This window comes from Pieris rapae, chromosome 14 (assembly GCF_905147795.1).
Source record: "Pieris rapae chromosome 14, ilPieRapa1.1, whole genome shotgun sequence".
Classification (NCBI taxonomy): Eukaryota; Metazoa; Arthropoda; class Insecta; order Lepidoptera; family Pieridae; genus Pieris; species Pieris rapae.
In genome coordinates, this window is record NC_059522.1 from 2,566,183 (window position 1) to 2,588,358 (window position 22,176).

General features: G+C 32.6%; 2 protein-coding genes across 6 annotated transcripts in view; one reads left to right on the forward strand and one right to left on the reverse strand.

Annotated features, from left to right (window-relative positions):
* Window positions 1-22,176, forward strand: part of LOC111000406 (flotillin-2) — a 152,989-nt gene that overhangs the window by 115,617 nt on the left and 15,196 nt on the right. The window contains exons 2-3 of one of the 2 annotated variants that reach the window (XM_045631027.1): window positions 10,307-10,401; window positions 11,025-11,226. In XM_045631027.1, coding sequence (XP_045486983.1) covers window positions 10,307-10,401; window positions 11,025-11,226 — 297 coding nt within the window. Of the gene's footprint in view, window positions 1-10,306; window positions 10,402-11,024; window positions 11,227-15,993; window positions 16,353-22,176 lie in introns of those variants that run through there. The other variant, XM_022269942.2, reaches the window with a different exon arrangement.
* Window positions 54-7,929, reverse strand: LOC111002030 (glucose dehydrogenase [FAD, quinone]-like). Of its 4 annotated transcripts, XM_022272154.2 has the most exons (5): window positions 7,795-7,929; window positions 3,958-4,031; window positions 2,927-3,071; window positions 1,996-2,166; window positions 54-1,869 (listed from the first exon to the last, which is right to left on the reverse strand). In XM_022272154.2, exons 2-5 carry the CDS (start codon window positions 4,024-4,026, stop codon window positions 359-361), a joined length of 1,896 nt encoding a protein of 631 aa, XP_022127846.2. In that variant the 5' UTR covers window positions 4,027-4,031; window positions 7,795-7,929; the 3' UTR covers window positions 54-358. The 4 variants fall into 4 exon arrangements, with proteins under 4 accessions (XP_022127846.2, XP_022127921.2, XP_045486981.1 ...); XM_022272229.2 differs by lacking the exon at window positions 7,795-7,929 and having other exon boundaries at window positions 3,966-4,033; XM_045631026.1 differs by lacking the exon at window positions 54-1,869 and having other exon boundaries at window positions 2,067-2,166; window positions 2,923-3,071.

Consider the following 22,176-nt stretch of genomic DNA (forward strand, 5'->3'; position numbering starts at 1 on the left):
AAAAGAAAAATGTTTGATTCTATATTAATTATTAAAATTTTAAAGATCATCATAACAAAAAACATCCATGTTTTACTGACGGAAACATAAATGAAATTAATTTTAATCCATAGACTGATTACTCTGTGCAATTGCAAAGTATTTCGGATCAGCAATATGATTCTTCGGATTTATTATACCTGTATATTACGACATTATAATAAATAGATATGCTTTGTCAAAGGCTCTGTCTTTTAAAAAAATACGTCAAGAATGTATGAATAAAAATAATTGTATTTTAAATCAGGCTTAAATTAAGATAACAAATAAATAATATTTACATTTAAATTCCTATCAATCTTTGTACTTTTTTATTTCATCACAAGTAATACCTAGAACGTCGACGCTTCAACCAAAATTCTTTTATCATATCGCTTCCTTTTTCGCCAATCATAATAATTGGTGCATTTGTATTTCCGCTGACTACATTAGGCATTATGCTACCATCTATAACTCGTAAATTTTGAATACCATACACTTTCAACTCTGGATCAACGACTGCTTCAGGGTCCCAATATGGCCCCATTTTTGCCGTGCCTACCGGATGATATATGGTACATGTATATTGTCGTATCATACACTCCCAATATGCATCCGTATAACGTTGTATACTCATGCAGGCTGGGAAAGGATAGGGGTTCAACCTTGAATCGTATCTCTGGAATGCTTCAGTTTTTGAGACAGCAACTGCTATTTTTACACCCTCGATTAAAGTTTTGACATCCAGTTCGTCTGTTAGGTAGTTAGGATATATGTAAGGATAGTCGTATGGATTGGCACTACGCAATCGAATAAATCCTTTACTTTTAGGGCGCAGTAACATCGGTATAATGCTCCACACGTCCATGTTGTTTATTGGACCATACACCGCTTTGTAAAATTGTTCAGTCAAACCATGAATTTTTCTTATCTGTCCACCTCCGTCTGAATTTGTCGATCCAGATATAAAGTGAAATTCTATGTCAGGAAATTCGTCGGAAGCATTAACGTACTTTGTATTGACAAAGGCTAATCCCTCAACTCCACCCATGATAGTTAGGGGTCCCTCTCCTAATACAGCGTACTGCATAAGCGTACTAACAGTGTGTAACCTATGCTCAACAATTGACAATGGTTTATTAACTGTAAATGCCAGACCCCCTAGACCAATATGATCTTGTAAATTCCGCCCAACTTTAAGGTTTTGTATTAACGGTATTTTATGTTTCGCCAGTTCTTCTGCGGGACCTATGCCTGAGAGAAGAAGTAATTGAGCGGAATTAATAGTACCACCAGATAGTATAACTTCTTTCTTTGCCCTTATGCGGTAAATCATTTTGTTCCGCACAAATTCTACACCAAAGGCTGTTTTAGTTCTCGGATCGATTAAAACCTTTGTTACGAAGGAGTTCTTTGCAATGTGTAAGTTCAAGCGATCCTTGGCTGGTCGCAGGAATGCTTTCGAAGTGGAACAGCGACTCCCGCGTCGCAGTGTTCCTTGCGCAACCATAAAGCCTGTTTGGTTTTCGCCATTAATATCTCGATTTAAATAACCCATTTCCAAGCCAGCTTCAATGAAACTTGAAACAAGTGGAGTGTGGTATGGTGCTTCAGATACTGTAAGGTATCCACCAGTGCTGTGGTATGGCGTTTGGGCTAACGATGGGTTCTGATTGTCTTCTGACTTCTTGAAGTAGTATAGTACATCTTTGTATCCCCAACCCTTATTTCCCAAAGACTCCCATATATCGTAATCTTTTTTATTTCCTCGTAAGTACAACATGTAGTTCAATACAGAGCTGCCACCTAGTACTTTACCACGAGGCCAGTTGCATCGACCACCTTCCATGGCTGAAATTAAAAAAAAATTTAGGACACGCTGTATTTTAGTTCAACAAACTCATAAGTATTGCAATTGCGCTGAGTTAATGTTTCTCAGAATGCCTCTTTAACAAGTATTCAATATTTTAAACATACCTAAACAAGTGGTGCCCTGCGGTTCCGTCTTGTACTTCCAGTCAAGTTTACTCAATTGCAGATATCCCGCAAGTAGAGGCACATCTGATATCTCTGTCTCATCTCCACCAGCTTCTAGTAGTAAGACATTCCAGTTATTTATTTCTGAAAGTCGACTGGCTACCACTGATCCTGTAAATTAATATCTTTTGGTAAAATACTTATTATAATATACAATATTATTTCAGGGACAGGGATATATGAAATGACTTGAATATTTGTATTCAATTATTGTATTCTATCGTTCATTGTATTTTACGAAAGTCTAACCATTCAGTTGTAAAATTTTAAAGCTCTTTATGACAATAGCATACCTACCAATCTATATAGTTATTCTTTAGGGGCCGTTAAAGTATTATGTAAGCTTAAGTAGTTAGCAGATTTAGTGCTATCCCCCCCACCCCCTCCTCTTGTCAGCAAAAGTTAGCTCCCTAAAATAGTACATAATGTATTAATTTTTTGTAGGAATCCTCGAAAATGCATTTTGTTTTCAATCATAGTGTGTGGGGTAATATGTATAAAAAACTAAATAACTATTTTTGACGTAAGCACGAAATAAGAAAATCAATGACCAATCCCCCTATAGTGCGCAATAATTGAACCGCCCCTAAGGTAAAACTAGAGCTTGAGTACTATTTATGATATACTTAATATAAACTCTTCTTCTAAGTTTCCTATTTGTTGTTTCTTACCTATTAATTAGAAATTTTGATACAAGCCTTGGTGACTTTAGCATGGCTTTGGGTTCGATTGGAAATATTTGTTTTGCTTTGGTAGGCACAGAAAACTGATTAGCCCTTACGAAAGTTAACAATGTAGCTTTAGGAACTTTTTTCCTATACCTTCAGGGATTTTTTGAAATAAGAATGTTAAAAACAAAGTACTCACTGACCAGCTGAACCAGCGCCGACGACGATAAAATCGTAGTATGGTAACAATGTCGCTTCATCAACATCAGCTGGCCTTCCCTCAGGGTCAGTCTGGTCGTATTGGTAGTAAGCTATTGCAGCCACTAACATTGGTATAAACCATGCTACCTGGAATTTATACAAACACTTTTATTATACATTTACGGAATTAAAAATATTACATTTGTGTTATACAAATCTTTGTTAGTGTGTGTTGCGTGTAACCTTTCAAAGGCGCTAAAATGTATAAAGTTAGAAATGTTATCAAGGGGATTTACTTTGATATACAATAAAAGGAAAGTGAAACAAATATATGTACTATAGTCAAATCCTTTACGACGACATCATAGAAAACGGAGAACCGTACAACATACCGGTTATATTGACCAAAATCATAGGCTCTCGGCTGAATTCTATTGTATTTGGTACTTAGTAACAATTATTAATGTAAATATAGGTTATTACGACCAATGAGTAGTCCCGTTGATGTCGTTATAGCAGATTTTGACTGAATATATAGTATTCAACATCGAAATCGTATGTCATCATAACTAACGTCTCTTTACTATTATAAGAATTATCATTTAAAATGGTAATGCATGGGATCTGTGTCTCCTAGGTGGTCCGTTCGATTCCCGGAAATGCACAGAAAGCTTTGAAAAATTGGCCGGATTGGTGGCCTTTTCTTATTCGGATCTGGACGGACGTTTGCCCCCAATCCCACCCGATGTTTAGTGTGATGTCACATATTGGAGGGCACTTCTGTCCAGGATATGGCTATTTAACCACCTTCTTAAATGAAACCATATCATACTGTCTAGGGAAGAAGTTCAGCTTCTATTTTGACAAGAAACGATGAACCAAATCGTGCTGTTGAGGATGTCAACAAGAAAGAGGTGAAACTCTAGCGTGCTTAATAAAGTGCTATCTATACCTAGAGGTACATATCCAATCCTAGATTCAAGAACTATTCATAAAGTGTCGCTCATTATATTAGGAAGTATAGAAGGATTACCTGCGTACCTGCGGCTGCAATAGCTGTCCCAGATATTACGTCGGCGGCTACATTCACTATGGAGCTCATTTTGACTGAAATCACATAATGATAATATATTATTTTACGTACTTATGAATTGTGGGATAGCAAACGTTTACGGTTGAATTAATGGAGATTCTTACTTTTTGTCATGAATATTGATTAAAATTGTTAATTTTCTTAGTATGATTACACGAAAAATATTAGTCATAATGCCATATTAGAATAATTTCGCTTTCAACTGATGAAATTCAAAATCCGTTCATTTCCATGTTTCTTAGAAAAGTAACAAACTTTGTCTGCGTCTGTCACGACTAACAAAACTGTTCTAAATATGTTACAATTTATATCAATATAACAATTAATATAAAAAAAATATTTCTTAATTCTTTAAGATAACCTCTTTTTTCAAAATATTCTTATTTTAAAATACATAGGAACAGTAAACAAAAGACGATCGGGGTAAACTAAAAGGATGCAAAATGCAGGTCATACAAATGAGGTGACCGTTAAAGCAACACGAAAGACATAACGGTAAATAGTGGTATCGGTGAGTACGTGATCAAAACCGCGTGCGTTCTAGAAGATTCGAAATCCAAAATTTAAAAGTGGATTCATTTGAAACGATTATCGCTATTACGTACTTATTATTTAACTATGTCATAAATATATACAAATGTAATAAATATTAAGGGTTTCTTATTTTCTTGGTTTTGTTTGAGTCATTTTAAATAATTCTGAAAAATTATTTTAAATACACTTTAACTGCTGAACGGATTTCGATAAATGATAATAGTGACGTCGTTCATTTTATAATTAAGGTTGACTTGTGAATTACTGTAACTAATTATATAACACAATTTTCACCCGACACCGGAAACTGTTAGTATTCTGCGTACGCGCCGGAGTCATGCTCCGGTCCAATGGACGAGGTAGATTCACTTTCTATAGCTGTGATTAATACTCCGGGGAATTTGTCGCTATCAATATCGGCAATTAACACTTCGGCCTGTCCATAAATCAAATCAAAAAACCAGACAATACAATCCGAACTTGTATTAACATCATTTCTCCTCTACTGTGCAAACATTCTTTTGGAGCTCTAGCTCTTGATATCAGACGGGGTCAGTCTTTAAATTTGGAATTCTTTAAATTTTTTATGTACGACAATTCTTTGTTTGAATCATGTGTTTATTTCAATTTCAAGCAATTTTTTTTGAACAACAAAGTCCAGAAAAAAAACGAAATTGCAAATACATAAATAACAATAGACGTTTTCTAATTAATCATTGTATAGTTTTTCGTTAAGAATATTTTCTTACATTTCAGCAATTTTCACGCATGAATCTTTTTCTGTTCCACTTTCCAAATGTCATTGCTGTCATTATCTAAGAATTTAGTAGAAGAGTGACCGAATTTTAATATACATACATATACATTGAACAGACGTAATACGAATTGCCAAAGTGTAAAATCAAAGAAAATGTCGACTAAATTTCCAAGTTTTTTACTTTTACTAGTGTTGAAACGTCATTACAGATTACTTATAGTTAAAAATTGATTTGTTTTATTTTTATTAGTCAAATGCTTTTAAAATAAAAATTAAGTTTCATTCTTGCTAATTTTTCGGTTTAACATATTACAATTATTTGCGCTTGGTATTAGAAACAACAAAATTTTATAAGACTTTAAGAGAATTATTTTCTAATGTACTATGACTCTCCCATGGTTAAACCCAACGCGTTTTTGACGTACCAAAGTCAAACTTTACGTTAAGTCACGTATCTGAATATGACCCTAACATAGTGGTTGTCTAATATCCTATTATGGATATTTAGAACATAATAGGTTATTTGGAAATATGAAGAAGTGTTACTGAGAGTAACACTTCTTCATATTTCTAGTATAGTTTCTAGTAAAAGTCACGTGACACATATTAGTCGATTTTAACCCTTTGATCTTAATTGTTGGAGTTTAATTACGTTGAGGAGTGTTTTTGATCGTAATATATAATGTGTATTTGTGTCATTTAATAACTAACAAGTAAAAACTTGAAGTTTCTTTACGTGTTTATAGGATTATGACGTGGAATTTCACAGGGATTAGTGCGACGCCTACGGAAGCGTTATCTTGAATAAAAGATGACAATTTATATAAGTTCTATAGAAATGTTTAAAATCTTGTCGAAAAGACATTCATTGAGATATTTACAAAAATCAAGATCTGTGCTAAGAATATATATGGGTACAACATAGATATTCGTTTACGCATTCTTCGATATGCTCCAATGGTAATGGTCAGGGAAATGCCGGTCAGTTGTTATTTTTCCACTTTTACCCAAAACATGTAATGACCGAACTAAATGATTTCGTTTATTACGCTTTCACACATTTGATTGACCTGTTTCGTTGGTAGGTAGGTAGGTTTTATGGATCTTATATAGAAGAAGAATCTTTATACATGAATCAATTATAATATTATCGCTTATTCACGCCGCCATCTTTATCTCAGTCATTCTTTTTTGTTTTATTAAAAAACCGTATATAACACAAATATAAAGTGTATTTGGTTTTTTTTAATTTGGTATAAAGCGATAAGATAACACAAATAAGTAACAAATTGTTCAAAGAACGATTCATCGTTCATATATTTATAGGTTTCATATATTTCAATATCAAACAATTTAGCGAAAAGCTAAAGTATAATTATTAGTGTTACTTCGTTTTCAAGGCTAAGTAAAAAACCGTAACATTAGTTACTGATGGAATTTTAATTACAACTTTAAAATTAAATAACATGTTTTTTCATGGTCATATTGAGATCCAAAATATCAGCACAATATTCAGCCATTTTGGCTCTAAATTCTATTGAATTATAGGGCTATAACTAAATTTAGCAGACTACAATAACTTGGTGGCGCTGTTAGGTTTTCCATTAAAAAAAAATAAGCTTTGACTTTTGAATTTCTGTTTTTTAAAACCAATGGGTATGTCCATTTCACTTTAAAAAAAATCTATTTCTTTAGATAATTGAAGAATTTAATCATAATTAATAATTATCAATTGAAATCGTCATATACTCATAGCTGCCTTCGTGAACTTCGTTTTTTATATGATTTTTTTACTAAGCCTTAATATTATTATTATTTTTATATTAATATTTCTTAATTATCTTCGTAATTAAAACCTAAGTACTACATACAACATACAATTATATATTATACAATTTCTCTCCACAAAAAAGTCAATTCTGTTCAAGGAATAAAACAAATACTTGAATTGGCGCAGCAGTCTTCGAGTTTTGCGCTTTACGTATTTTGCGATAAGTTTTTATTATAGGTAAAGAAACATAAATTGTCAATCAATAGTAGGATACATTAAGAAAAACGGACGACATTGAACAGCTGAATTCAATTAATTATTGACTAGGTTTTTATACATACAGTGCACTTTCATTGCCATAACTTTTAAGACCTAAACCTGTTAACACCAGTCAATGGCCTATCCACACCAAGAAGCTGAATAAGCTAATAATGAAGCTATTTCTGAATCCTGTTAAATAATTCTTTTTTGAGATACTCCGAAATACTTAGGATTTTAGATTTATTAGTAAAAAATATACTTCTTAATATTTACTACATATTAATTTTATATAGATAAGGTTGGCGATATATATTTTATTACTGATAATGTAATTTGTGTATATTGCATTCACGTCTAAAAGCAAGAAAATATGTAACAGGTAAAACTCATTTTTTTTAATATTAAATCTTATCAATTTAAATCGATAAAAAATTACTGTTAAAAATTTACTAACCTTTAATTAATTACACTTTCACCAAACATCAAAAACATCACAAAATGCGTAGTCCACATTTATTTTTCTATTCGGTTCTATTATAAACCAACTTGCACGTTCACACTGTGCTCCTGAATGCGCGTGAGTCGACAGTGAAAGGATGGGAGAGTGTTTTCATTTGACAATAAGCATTTGCCGCTACCATAGGCTGCCGAACATTGAAAGCGTATTATTGAAAAATGATTTTTTCGAAGTTTTTTATTAAAACCTCCTTACAGATGACATCTATTGTGTCGTTTCATTTGTTGAATCTAGTGAATATATAAGAAAATGACTCGCAATTAAATAAATATTAACATAAATATACCCTAATTTAGAAAAACGTTATGAACATTTCTGGCCTTTTGCCTTGAGCGTGCGACTCGTGAGGTCGTAGGTTCGAACCGGGCTGAGTACCAATGGACTATCTATGTGTTCATTTAACATCCGCTCGTACGGTAAAGGAAATACATATCATGAGGAAACCGGGATTACCCAAAACGTCGACAGTCAGGCACAGAAGGCTCGTGCTTGTATATAAGGAAAAACAAACGATCACGAAACCAGAAATCTGAGTCCCAGGCCTAAAAAGTGGTAGCGTTACTGATTAATATATACACGGAAATTATGTATAGCTTAATAAAATATTATGATATACACATTTAATTGTTATCTAAATGTTTTTGAAGGAGCCTAGAACTATAATGATTTAAAGATATATGCAATTGTTTATTGGGAAAACTCTTAAAAATCAAAATTGTTTGAAATATACATAGAAGATGTAATTTTAGTGCCAATAATTTGCTTTTTTTTATAGAACAGGGGCAAACGGGCAGGAGGCTCACCCGATGTTAAGTGATACCGCCGCCCATGGACACTCTCAATGCCAGAGGGCTCGCGATTGCGTTATTAGAATGTTAGTACCTGTAAGGGTATTAAGCTATTGCATAGATTTTATCGCGGGCTTCGGGCGCAGCGGCTGAATCAAGAAATTCCGTAACGAAAACAACCTAACACACGATGACGTATACGAGTTCGCTGACGTAGCGTAAGCGTGGCCTGTACGGGTTACAGTGAGACAGACTATATAGTGTGCGTATGTGTTAGTCTGAGTCTGGTAGAGTGGTAGATTGAATTAATATCAATGAAAAAATACGTATATAAAAATATGTTTTTTTTTTAAATAAATTAATCTGTAATACTCAGTGGAATGAAAACCTGTAAAATTGTTTATCGATGGCATGCAGGAAGGCAGGACGCAACGGCAACCATGACTTACCTAACGTAAACAGGATATATAAATATAATATATATAAATATAATATATAATATAAACTATAATTTTCCAATAACATAAGAAAAAAACAGGTGACTGTATATCTAAAATATACCTGTTTAGATCTGCCAACCCTCGTCACTGCTGAGAGCAATTAATATTTTTTCACTATTACGATTCAACACTTAATTATTTTGTACCTACGTTTTGTCCATATTATCTACCAATTTAGATAATTTTATATACCAATTATTAATCCTAAAAGACAATAACTGAATGTATTGTTCGTATGATCGCCTATTATTCATATTCTGTGTAATTTCACGTACCATTTTTAAAATTATATTAATAGTTTTTCACAATTGTTATTTAATAATTATATTTTTTTAGTTCAGTTGCGAGAGCGTATTTTTGAAATAAAAAAGGCTATGGAAGAGATTATGTAGCATGCTTATGATGACATACTAAATTTCTCTAGCACCTGTACCACCATGTACCTGACATATGACAGGCAGTGGTTGGGATGGTTTCTTTCTTTCTCCGCAAAATATCTAAGGTATTACTTATCACAGAATAGGGAAGGGGCAACATAAAGAGTTTGAATTTATGTGATTTCTCAATTTATCGAAGCGAATAATTGACATTTAAGCCTCAATTTAATAAAAAAAACGACAAATTACTTCTCACTAACCTGTTATATGTAATAATAGTAATGAGCCTTTTTTCATCCACATCTAATTGACATACATTTAACAAAAAAATATATAAATAAAATTTTACTACTAATTAAACATGCGGCCTCTGTCCAGGAGAAGGGCTCCGCCAACTAATACACACGATGTAATTTTTTATCGTCATCATCCAATTTTTCCAGCTACTTTTTGGATTCTATCGGCCCGCTGTATAGGTCTGTCCTTGTTGCTTTTCCTTTTGGACCAGTCCCCAGGTTATTGTTTTAGACTAGCTGTTACCTGTATAACGGGCTAAGTGCCTAAACGAGAATGACTACAATCCTTTAACACGCTATATCTATACATATGCAAATACAATATTAAATCCTGACTTTCACCTCAACGTCTGATACTATTAAAACAGTAATTATCCAATATTAAATATGAAGTTATACGGCTATTTGAATTGTACATAAGTAAAGCTTTAAATGATTAGAAAATGTATTTAAATGTGTTTTATTAATTTAATTGAAACTATTTCCAGGTGGCTGTTTCGGTTCAACTCAAAAACGAACGATCGTCGGTGGCTGGGCATGGGCGTGGTGTTTTGTCACAGACGTACAACGTATATCCCTGGAGGTAGATAAAAAATCTAAAAAATAATAATAATAATTCATTAAAATTACATATGTTAATTAACTCTATTGTAAGAAGCAGTGTTTAGAGGCTTCAGCATGCCCAAGCTCATGTCAAGCATTAGAAAACATTGCACCAAAGAAATGTTCTATCTATAACACACGCCTGCACGGTGAAGGAAACTTGAGTAAAATGGCGTGCTTCTTATGTCTTAGGTCAGACACTTTTGACTTCTTGGACGTAAGCTCAAGAAGTTGATGGTGTGTGTCAGGCACAGAAGGCTGGTTAGTTACTTATCGATTAAGATAAATGCTCACGAAACAGAAATAGATATTTCGGCGAGAAGTTGCTGGGTCACTGTTTTTATTTTATGCTTACAACATATAAAACATCTTAATTGTAGCAGAGTATGTCAATGGGACTTCGTATTGTAAAGACGAGAGTTCTGTTTCTATTGATAACCTTGTATTCATTTTATTTATTAGATTATAAAGGTTATCTCCGATTAAACACAGGTAGAAGATATTTCATCTGAGAAAAACTTCTAATAAGATTCGATGCCTTATGAAGCAATAATTGTTTTTTAAATTAACTAAGCCGGCAAATTTCCGTTTATGTTCTTCCAGGTTATGACTCTTAATCCCATGTGTGAGTACGTGGAGACGGCCCAAGGTGTTCCACTGACGGTGACAGGTGTCGCCCAATGCAAGATAATGAACGAAGACGAGCTTTTAACTACTGCCTGCGAACAGTTCCTTGGCAAATCGGTGAAGGAGATCAAAATGACAATCCTCCAAACTCTGGAGGGACACCTACGAGCAATACTGGGTAAGTTAATATCTGCTTCTTTACGGTTTGTGTAATTATTTATTGTAAAACATAAAAATCTTATTTATATATTTCGTTTAATATATTTGGGACGATATCATGAAATATTTAAAGACTAAATGAAAAGTGATAGTAAAATAAAACAATATAAACAGGTGTAAAATATAAATTGTTAATGACATTCTCGATTTTTTTTTGCTTGCAGCGCCACCTATTACTGTAGATAAAAACCGTTTAAAGCTTATAGGATACCAAACTTTACATAGTTTCCCTCACACAGTGTAGATGGCAGTAAATTCATAATTTGATATTAAATATTCTCGATCTACGAGACTACAAAATAATTGAAAAGTAATTCATTCATCAACATTCTGAAAATATAAGTTGACATAACTCGAAAGTACCATTATACAAATATGCAACAATCCATAAATCTAATATCAGTTATCACCTTGACTGTGACCCAGAAAGCTGGCTTAAACCAGATACCCTTGACCGACACGTCACGCATCAGGTGATAAATATTACGAAAAGTTTTAATACATTTCACTTCTTCTTTCAAGTACATTTCCAGTGTATAACTTTTAACGCAGTTTATTGCCAAGTATATGTGCTTTTTAAAATGAACCTGTCTTATCGGTCAATGCTCACGCATATAACCCGAGCTTCTGGGAGGATAATGAATGGATGATTTTCGTATCTAATTTAACAACTAAAAATTTAACAATTAGACTTTTCTCCTTTGTTTTTCCTTCCTTTGTTTTTTAACTCACTTAAAACAAACAACTCAGTGGCGTTACAACCCAATGGTGTTGGTGTCAGAGTACAACAACGGGAGTCATACATAGCTTCGCTGAAGATATGTTGGTATTCCCTGGAAATTTACCTTAGTTATTTGGTGTCAATATGATCAATAAAATAAATATATCATTCAAATATCAATAAGAGTTAAATTAGACGTAAATTTCGTGACGAGGGTATTCAGGACTTAAATATGTCTTTGTCAAATATGTCAAATAATATTTTTTGAAACAAAAGAAAAACGGTAATTTTTGCGATCGCAGCGCTGTTAATTTAATACATTATTCGTTTAATTTATGAAACAATCCTTCAAGATAGACTTCCTTTCTTAGCGAAGGATTCTTGAGTACGTGACTTTCTCTGAATATTGTTGGGCGTTTAAGGTAATATAACTCGTAATTCCATCGAATAAGGCTTGAATTTAAAAGTTTTTTTACAGATAAAAAAGATTAATAGTAATACATACATGGAAATGTGTTCGTTCTTTCATAAATGATCGAAAATTTATTACTTCTGTTGTTGTCTTAGGGAAATTACTACGGGCCGAACTAATATACAGATATTTCTTATTAGTAATCGGTAAAACAGCTGTATAGAATTAGCCTTTTGTTTATGAAGAAATAATATTAGAGCTATATGTAAGCCGTCTAGAAAGAATTTCTTGATTCCCTTACAATTGTTACTTAAACCAAAAACAAATAAAACCTAAATAAACATTGCTTATTTGTCCTTCATAAGTAATATAGTTCTTTCTCAAAGCTTTTTAATGATGAAATTGTTTACAATAGTGACTCATAACTAAAGGGAAATTCAGACGCAATGTTGTTGCACTCAAATCCCGTGCAGGTTCTTGAACTATAACTAGTTAGAGAAGGCCACTGACATTTCATACAAACAGACATTGACCACAGACAAAATAAAAAACAAAGTATAGACTTGACGATGCAACATCAAGTACAAGTTGTGTAAGATTGCTTAATATTAGTTTTTTCTGCTTCCAAAACATTTAACAGCGTTTGTGATTTATTATAAAAGGAATGGACTTAGGGGGGAGGAACAGAGCGTTCTCCCTGAAACACACCCGCTAGCCTCTGGAGTTGCAGTTGTCAATGGGCGGCAGTTATCACCTTAATCCAATATTTTGCTTCCTGTCACATAAATATTTCCCGCTTCGCACGGCGAAACATAATTTTTGTATACGAATACAAATCTTTCCTCATTGTAATATTTTATTGTAGAAACCTGATATAAATAGTTTAACTAATTTACTCAACCTTTCTGAAGATAAACCATTAAAAATAGTATACCGTCATCAATAAAATAAGAAATAAACCTCTAGAGATAGTCCGGTATTTTATAACTGCCAATGTCCATCCAGACTTCAATGTTTTTGTTCTTCTCGTTTCCAATATGGGAACATCTGTATTGTACTACTGCTTCTAATTATTTTTGCAGTATTTAGCAGTATATATTTACTTTTACATTATTTTTTCGTTAGTATAACGTACAACACTTTGTATTCATTGTAAATACTTACCTTTTCCTATTAATTTTATAAATTGGTTTAGATATTTTGTAGTACCCGTTGCTTGAAGTGTTGACATAACGCCGTCGACGTAAAATTCCACTATCTTTGTTTTTTTAGGACCGTGTTGCGCCATATCATACATTTTTTATAAAATACCCAATGACGGTTAAACGTGGTATAAATATCGTAACTGAAACAGTTTAAATGAAATAAACAGTAGTTATATCAACAATGCATAAAAACAAATACACAAAACAAGACAAAAACTGTTTTAATTTCATATTATGTCTATTTTATTATATATTCTACTGTCTGTACGTGAACTTCATTTTGCCTCAATATTTACTTAGTTATAACATTAGCTATACTACATATTATAGACTGTTCGCTTTTGTGAAAATAAACACAACCTATAAAAATAAATAAATCTAAATTTTCAATGTCTTAATATTTTTCTCCCCATAAAAGTAGGCCTTAGAGTTCAAAGAATACATTATTTTTTAAATACTTGAATTTTGCGAATGATTTTTATTTTAATACATCATATATTATAGGTTAAAAAAGTAAATATATTCTTTTTTTTTACAATCTATATAATACTGAAGTTAATGTGAATTTTATTAAGGAATACATCTATATAAATCTTATGTGCTTGTGTTAGTAAAATTTGTACTATTTAGTTGATTTTTTTGTTCGTTCAATTAGTTTCGAGGATGGGTTTAAATTTTCAGCGTCATTTACAAGTTGTATTGTATTCCTTACGAATCGAAGTAAGGAAGTTCGATTCTCTGGCTAGACGCCAAGGCTATTAAGAAAAACTGCCCACTGAAGTATTTCCGAACCAAGAAAAGAGCGTACAAATTCTTAAAAGGCCGGCAACATACTCGCGAGCCCTCTGGCATCGAGAGTGTCCATGGCGGCGGTATTACTTAACATCAGGTGAGCCTCTTGTTTGCACCCTGTTGTATAAAAAAAAATCTGCTTAATCCGAATTAACTTCATTAGATTAGCGTATTTTTCCAGAGGCTCAGAGCTAAGTTTTTATACCTCATACACGATAATATTAGTTTCACTCTATATTTAGCATGACCCAGGTTGAACCTTTTTCACAGTGCTTTTTTTGTCTGTTTGTACACAATGCGTGCCCACTATCACGTAGGCCATAGTGAATGCCTTTTACCATGACGTCAATAACAACCACCTTTTACTAGGTTAAGTTTTGTTAAAATCTGTTACAAATTGTAAATGGCTTTCTAAATAATATCTTACTTCAACCTCAAGGTCTTGACTTCTTAGATGCAGCTAGTGCGATTTATAACTTCTGTATGTTAAACATCTCTTTGACGTAAGAGAGTGGTACTTATCTAAAGCGTCGACTCATTCATAAGCGACATTTATGTAAGTGTGACTCCCGTATGATAACGTATTGGATTTTGATATATGCTAGTCATAGTTTGTGCTTAGTTTCGTTTCTGAATCTTACTTTAGATAAAACAGTATAAGAATTATTTATTATTATATTTATCTTTATGACTCTTTCTGGGTCTATAACATATTGAATTGGCAGAATATTGAGTTCTGTAAACCCTATTGGTCACCTCGTATGATATCTTCGACGTATGAAGATAGGTAATTCTAACGAACATAAGTGACAAAACAAGCTTGTCTATGAAGACAAACTCTCATAGACAAGTAACCGAAATAAGCCTTTTACTAGTATGTTAAGCAGGAAATATTATTTATACAATGCAATGCGTTTATTTTTATCACATTATTTAAAATATCAGTTCAATTCAATTAAAACATTCGTATTACACTTTTTTAACATAAATACTTATCTGTACTATTAAAAACCTTATCAATTTTAATTTGATTGTTTAAGTTTTTATGTTAAAACTAAAGGAACAATTGAGAAAGATATGGATATAGGTAACTAATAACTATAGAGTAGCGTAGATCAACATTTGAAGGTATTTGTAAATAGACTTATAGTTGAAATCATAGTAAATAATGTAAAAATTAATAGCAGATACAAATGCCTGTTATTACATCATATTTTTAAATTATACTTATAGCGCATAGACAAAATTTTAATCTTTATTCATATTTGGTTCACGCGTAACAAATAATTCCAATTTACGTATTATTGACGTATATTATGTTATCTGAAAACCGGTTGATTATTTATACATGACTAGTATGAAACCATTGCGAATGTTTTTAGTTTTTTGGCGTTTGTTTTAATTTTAGTTAGTTATTCTAAAAATAATATACAATACATATATATACGAGATGTTTATAAAACATTTCTTACTACTACTTCTTACTTCTAGTTGAGGAAATGTACAAAGTAATGGGGGAACGTGGAGTTTATATTGCTAAGGACCTTCGCGACTTCGAACATTCAGTGACGATCATTTGCGTTATACTGTCTTGTGTATCGATTTTGTCCTTTTCGTAAACAAGCGCCATTGTTTTCATTTTCACTTAAATTAATTGTTTTAATTTGTGTTGTGTTCGAACGTTGTAATTTGAATTAAGAATCGCGACTGTAATTTGTGATCATATTTCTTATTAAAAGAGGTTTTCATTCGTTTCAATTTGGAATACTCAATTGTAATCTAGTGAAATATTTGCCGCGCTTTTTTGTCTGTGGATTTTGTTCGTATAAAGGCCATGACAATTCCCCAGTGAATTAGTGTAATATTGAAATTTTAGTTTTCACTATGTCGTTGCTATGGATGAGTGTTTTTAAAATTGGATTAACTGTTGGCTGTACTTATATTGTCATTAAAAGGTAAGAAGAACTTTAATTAAATTTTTAAACTCCTAAATTTCGTCTTTAAAGAATAAACAAACATTATTACTACAAATATTTGTCAGTTAGCTTCAGGAGCGATTGGATTAGGACATGATCGTCGGATATTGAGTTTCATACATATTGTATAAACCTACAACCTGAACTTGACAAAGGCCTGTCTTAACTTTCTAGTGCCTGTTACAATGTGATTATTGTTACAATAAACGTGTTGTAAAATAACAATTATTATTTGAGAAACAATTAAATTATATAAACATTTCTACTTTCGACATATTTGTTTAGTTTACTAATTTATAGAAACAAAACCGAGGACGCGTATACAAATTCAATTATTTCCGTTCTAAACATGTTGACGAATAAAATTTAGTTTTTGTTACCCTATGTACCTACGCTATCTTTTTCAGAGATATTTAAAGAGATTCGTTTAAGTATGGGATATTCAAGTTTACTTTCAAATTTTTTTAAATGTTTTAAAAACGATATATATTTTCAATATATTGATTAGATAGATTGATATGTATTAAAGAATCTACCATACATAGTTTTGTTAAGGTAATTAATAATTTGTAATGGTATTCTATGTGAGTACCACGGAAGTATGTTCCTAATATGTAGTTATAATTTTTATTATGGTCACAAAAGTCAAGGTGCAGAAATGAGACTGAAAAATGTATTAGATTTTGGCATACGGCAGTAACATACCCTAAGCCCAACCATAGTTTTTGAAAGAAACACCGACCACTCCAAATCACATCACACACAACGCAAACCTACATACAAGCAAACGCATTTTCATAGCCTAACCCTTTTTCTCTGTCATCTTTGACCACTTTCTTAAAACAAAATTTTCAAGTCAATTGTCAAGTACCGTTAACATGTCGAAAGCAGGACTCAGGAGTAAGGGCTAGTGCACTTTCTTTTTACCTAAATATCCTGATTAAAAAAATAAAAAGAATGTGGTTATTATATATAATTGAATCTGTAGGCATCCCTACTCATCGGCAAAGAAGATAGGGTGGAGGCCGAGAGAAAATGTCTATTAATATTGTGTATAATAATAATTTGTCTGTCTTTTTGATTAAAACATCATAGTAATTGTATTAGGGTAAAAGTGGGATAGACGCCCTTGGAGAATAGACGCCGCACCTTAAAAAAAGAGAATTTAAAACCAAGTTCACAGTCTAGTACCAAGTTCCTCGGACAGACCTCTCCCTGCACGGCTCAGGCCGCGCACGGGTTTCGACAGGACTGCACGAGTCGCCGCTTGAGTTAAAAAACGTTGCAAAATTTTTTCGCGCTTGCATGATTCTTGTGACAGTGACATTTTGACGTGTTCAGAACTTTCGTTTTCGAAGGTAAATTTTAAGTGTGTATTGTTATTTAAATAGTATGTATCATTTATATTTATAGTGTGTTTATAAAATTACGAAATTATTCAAGTATTTTTATTTATTTGCTGGGGCGTCTATCCCCACTAAAAAGGATAGAGGCCCCACTATTGACTGAGTATAGATGCCCTTAGAGGCATATATCCTCTATGACTTATTCACAGGTCCCAAAAATTAAAAATCTAGATGAAGGAAACCTTGCTCAAGACCAACCATATGCAAAGGAACTCGACGCTAATGCTGATGTGAATTCATATTATTTTGAGCCCCAGCCTGGTCCATCGTCGTCAACTATCAATAGGGAGCCTGAAACTGTAGAAGTCATAACTCCAAGTAAATATCTTAACGAATGTTCACCTATCCCGAAAATTCCTGTTCCATTATACAAAAGAGGCAAGCAAGGTGCTACCGTTTTAATTTCAGAAGAACATATTAAATCTAAGAAAGCTAAGGCTAAGTTGCAAGGTAAAGATAAGAAGAAAACACCAGACAAACCTAGAAAAAACAACCAAAAATCAGTTCCTAAAAAGAAAAGACCGAGGTTTAGCTCTGAAAGTGAACAAAAGTTCGATGAATCAGATTCTGACCAGATTGAATCTGATAAAGAAGATACTCAATGCAGATAATGTTTTGATGATGACTATGCAAGTGCCAAGTCCACGGCGGACTGGATTCAGTGCCTGATGTGTAAACTCTGGTTACACGAAGATTGCACTCTATATGGCGATTACTGTAATAGATGTGGACACAAGAAGAAGCTTGCAGCTCTAAAAGCTAACCTGGCCAAAGTAAACAGTATCTCTATATTTGTTGATTATTTGAAAATTTTGATTACTGTTTTTTTTTTAAGAATGAAGGTTTGTTTCTTCCCAAAGAAGTCTTAAGGGACGGATTTGTTTTAAGTTTTATTAGGTAATTCCTAAATTTAGTTCTGTAAAGTTTTAAATAATTTTTAATAGACGTTGTTAACTTGCTAAGTTTACCCAAATAATGATTGAAAAACAGCCATTTGTTCCTATAAAAGTGCCATTTACTTCAGTTTTACGGTATATTTAGATAAGAAAACCTTATAATATATTATTGCAACTAAGAAAGCAAATAAACATTTTATTTAATTTTCTACGAATTTTTTATTTTATTACGGAGGCATCTATCCCATTGTAGGGCATCTATACTCATGTCGAAATTTTGCCAGGGGCAACTATCCCATACAGTAGGCGTCTATCCTCAAACAATAAGTTTTTTTTTGAGCCGAATATCTACAAATCTACAATATGCATTGAATAATGATATGAGTAGATAGTAAGTATAAAGACTATAGTTGTTACAAATAGTTAACTCACTCGAATAGTGCTTTAAAAAAAAAAGTTATAGTCAGCTTACAGAAAGTGGGGCATCTATCCCACTTTTACCCTAGTACATCAATCTACTTGGTATAAACCATTTGTAAAATTAATGAAAACAATCCAACAGACGCCTGTAACAGTAATGTTATTTCAGTCATTCAGTCTTGATCTAGAACAAGGAAATACTGGAACAATAAACTTCCAGTGAAACATTCATTGTTAGGAAAATATGTCGCTCTAATAAAATGCTATCGGCATTTACAGTAATAAAATATTTTCACTTGGAATACGTACATTTAAAACAATTTACACATATAAATATAGTTATATGTCGGAGCACTGGGCGGTGCCACTAAAAGCATTGCTCCTACATAAATACTAAAGATTATGATATTACTACAGACTATCAAGTGGTCTGTTAATTTATAGATATATTCATATTGGCAAATCACATAGAACCACAGATTTGAAGTAATTTGACTTTTGTTGTGAATAAATTATATGTAATATACCGAATAGTCGCAAATTTCTTTTTATCGGTTTATTTTTTTGTTCAAGGAGCAAACAGGCAGGGGAGCCACCTGATTTTAAGTTATATAGCCTATAGCCACTTATATTGTCAGAGGGCTCGCAAGTGCGTTGCGGGCCTTTAAAATGTTCTTGTGTTCTTGAGGTGGTTCTTTGCATACGTATTTTTTTAAATGAATTTCGACTTAACGTTTAAAACATTATATTATTTAGTATATTAAAACTATTAAAAGTATTATATAGTGTGTAGTCTTCAAAGATCACAGCAAATTTATATTACCTTCCATATGATTAATTTAATGTGTTTCATTATTAATTTTTTATTTATCATTAATTTTCGATATTTCTACACAATACTTGCAACTGGGAAGTGACAGGCTCCAGAAAGACAGTTCTGACATGATTGTTTTACGCAATCAATAAAATTATTATTATTAAATTATCAGTAACCAAGAACTTGACCTTATCTCACCTTCAATAATCCAATAACGTTCATCTGAGTTCATGACACTTAAGAGAATGAAGCTAAAATTATTTAAGACTAATATAATAATTAAGGATATTTAATATAGTTTTGTTGCCTTTTTTAGGCATTTTGGTAAAATAATTTAACAATGTCATATATTAGCGTAAATAATATATATTGATATTGCTGCAATATTAGACTCATTTATCCAAATTCCCTCCCGATTATTGAATCCAATAATTTAAATAAAAATAGCCGTTTTTCAATGTTTTTCAATTCAATGTAAGATAAGGTTTTTTGTAATAAATTAATTGAATGATGGCCTCCGCCAAACTTCTCCACTTGTCGCTCTTCTTTTCTTCTTTTTTCCAGTCTGTCTTCGCTTTTATAATCCTCCTAGGTTTCTGACTATTTTTTCATCCAAAGGGCCAATCACAGTCAGACATTTTTTACCCATCAGCCTTCCGGGGGCGAAGATTTTATCCAATATTACGTCATTAATATCCAGACGAATCTGTCAATGACAGTTTCATAAGCGAAAAAAGTTTGTGAGATGATTTATTCGGAAACTCTTCAAACTTATACTTGAATAAGTTTTTTCTTTTATTAATCCCAGATGCGAGAAATGCCAGTCAATATGATGTGTTGTCGTGTGAACTTAAGCAATGCGTCGCTTTGATAATAATATAAACTTTCTGTATATATCCTAAAAGCCTTCTATGGCCGGTACTTGCAATATAAGTCATCAGGTTACACTCCATGTGCGCCAACGCTACTTCACAATTTAATAAATCTTCTGATTTCTAACTTGAAAACCATGAATGCGAATAAGTTTTTTCACTTTAATATAATATAAGACTATAAGAAACATTCCTTTAGGTGAAATAAAACGGGGCGTGACGTACGGAATATCTTAGTTTTTGTACTACAAGTAGTCTATTGTTCCACAAATTAGCGTTTTTGAAGGCAGTTTCGCCGTGCGCCAGCTACCTACTGAAGTAGCTTAGAAGTAGTTTCTAAGCACTAGAGGGCCTTCAAGAAAAGGGTGTACCAATTTTAAAAGTCGACACTGGCTATCCTTCTGGCAGTGAATGTCCATGGGCGTGGTATCACTTAACATCAATGAGCCTTCTGCCTAATAAAATTAAGATACCCATGATCGATGGCACACTAATATTCTTTAGTTAGAAGAGAGAGTTTTAAAAACAAGGAAGTGAGGAAAGTTTTTTACTTGAATCTAAAGTATTAATTATAGATTTGAAGAAGCTTTCTAAAGGTTAATTGTAAAGATAAGAGTGTTAAACGTTTAACGCGGTTTTGGCGTTCGTTTATAACCTCGTCAGGTGTGATCTATCTTAATCTAAAATCATGAATATTTAATAGTCTTCTCAAAATATCACTTGTAGTATATAAAATATTTTTGTATATATTACGAGAAACCCAAGGGGTAGGGAGATCACGGATCGCCACTGACTACTTGGTCTTCATCCAAATTCATAACATTCACCATGCATGCTCGTCGGCTAGGGTACTTTTTAGTTGCTAACCAAAAAAACAGAAATAAATTATATATGTATTACAAAATTCATTTAACGATTTGTATTGTTATTATTTTTAAACATCCTATTATAATTGAATGATATTCGCGTAATATATATCTAACATATACTGTTATGGAATATCAAACGAAAGAAAGGATTTTTCGTTTTATTTATGATAACTATCGCATCGTGTGTTGACAAGTGTGATTGGACTGGAGATTTGTTTTCCTATGATAAATCACGCGCCGTCGCGTAGTTTTGAAGCCAATGAAACCAGGTGGTTAGGCATCGCATTGAATATCTCAGCAAATTAAAGTCCATACATGTCTATAATAAAGTCTCTTCCTTGAAAGAAATAGAAAAATGAAACCTTTCAGAAGCGATTTCCATCCCATTTGTCTAAAACTATTGGTTCGCGCTCTCGTTTCTATCGACTAAGAAATGAAAGAAAACTTGCCAAAGCCTACCAACAGCGGCCTCTTCATGTAAATACTCAAATCAAATCACATCAAATGATCAAATCAAAATATC

Excerpts from the sequence above, each read along its gene's own strand:
- LOC111002030 (XM_022272154.2), bottom strand. The coding sequence starts at position 4,026 with ATGAGCTCCATAGTGAATGTAGCCGCCGACGTAATATCTGGGACAGCT. Across the intron at positions 3,072-3,957 it reads TTGCAGCCGCAGGTACGCAG|GTAGCATGGTTTATACCAAT; the intron begins GTAATCCTTCTA and ends TATAAATTCCAG. Across the intron at positions 1,870-1,995 it reads GCAGGGCACCACTTGTTTAG|CCATGGAAGGTGGTCGATGC; the intron begins GTATGTTTAAAA and ends TTTTAATTTCAG.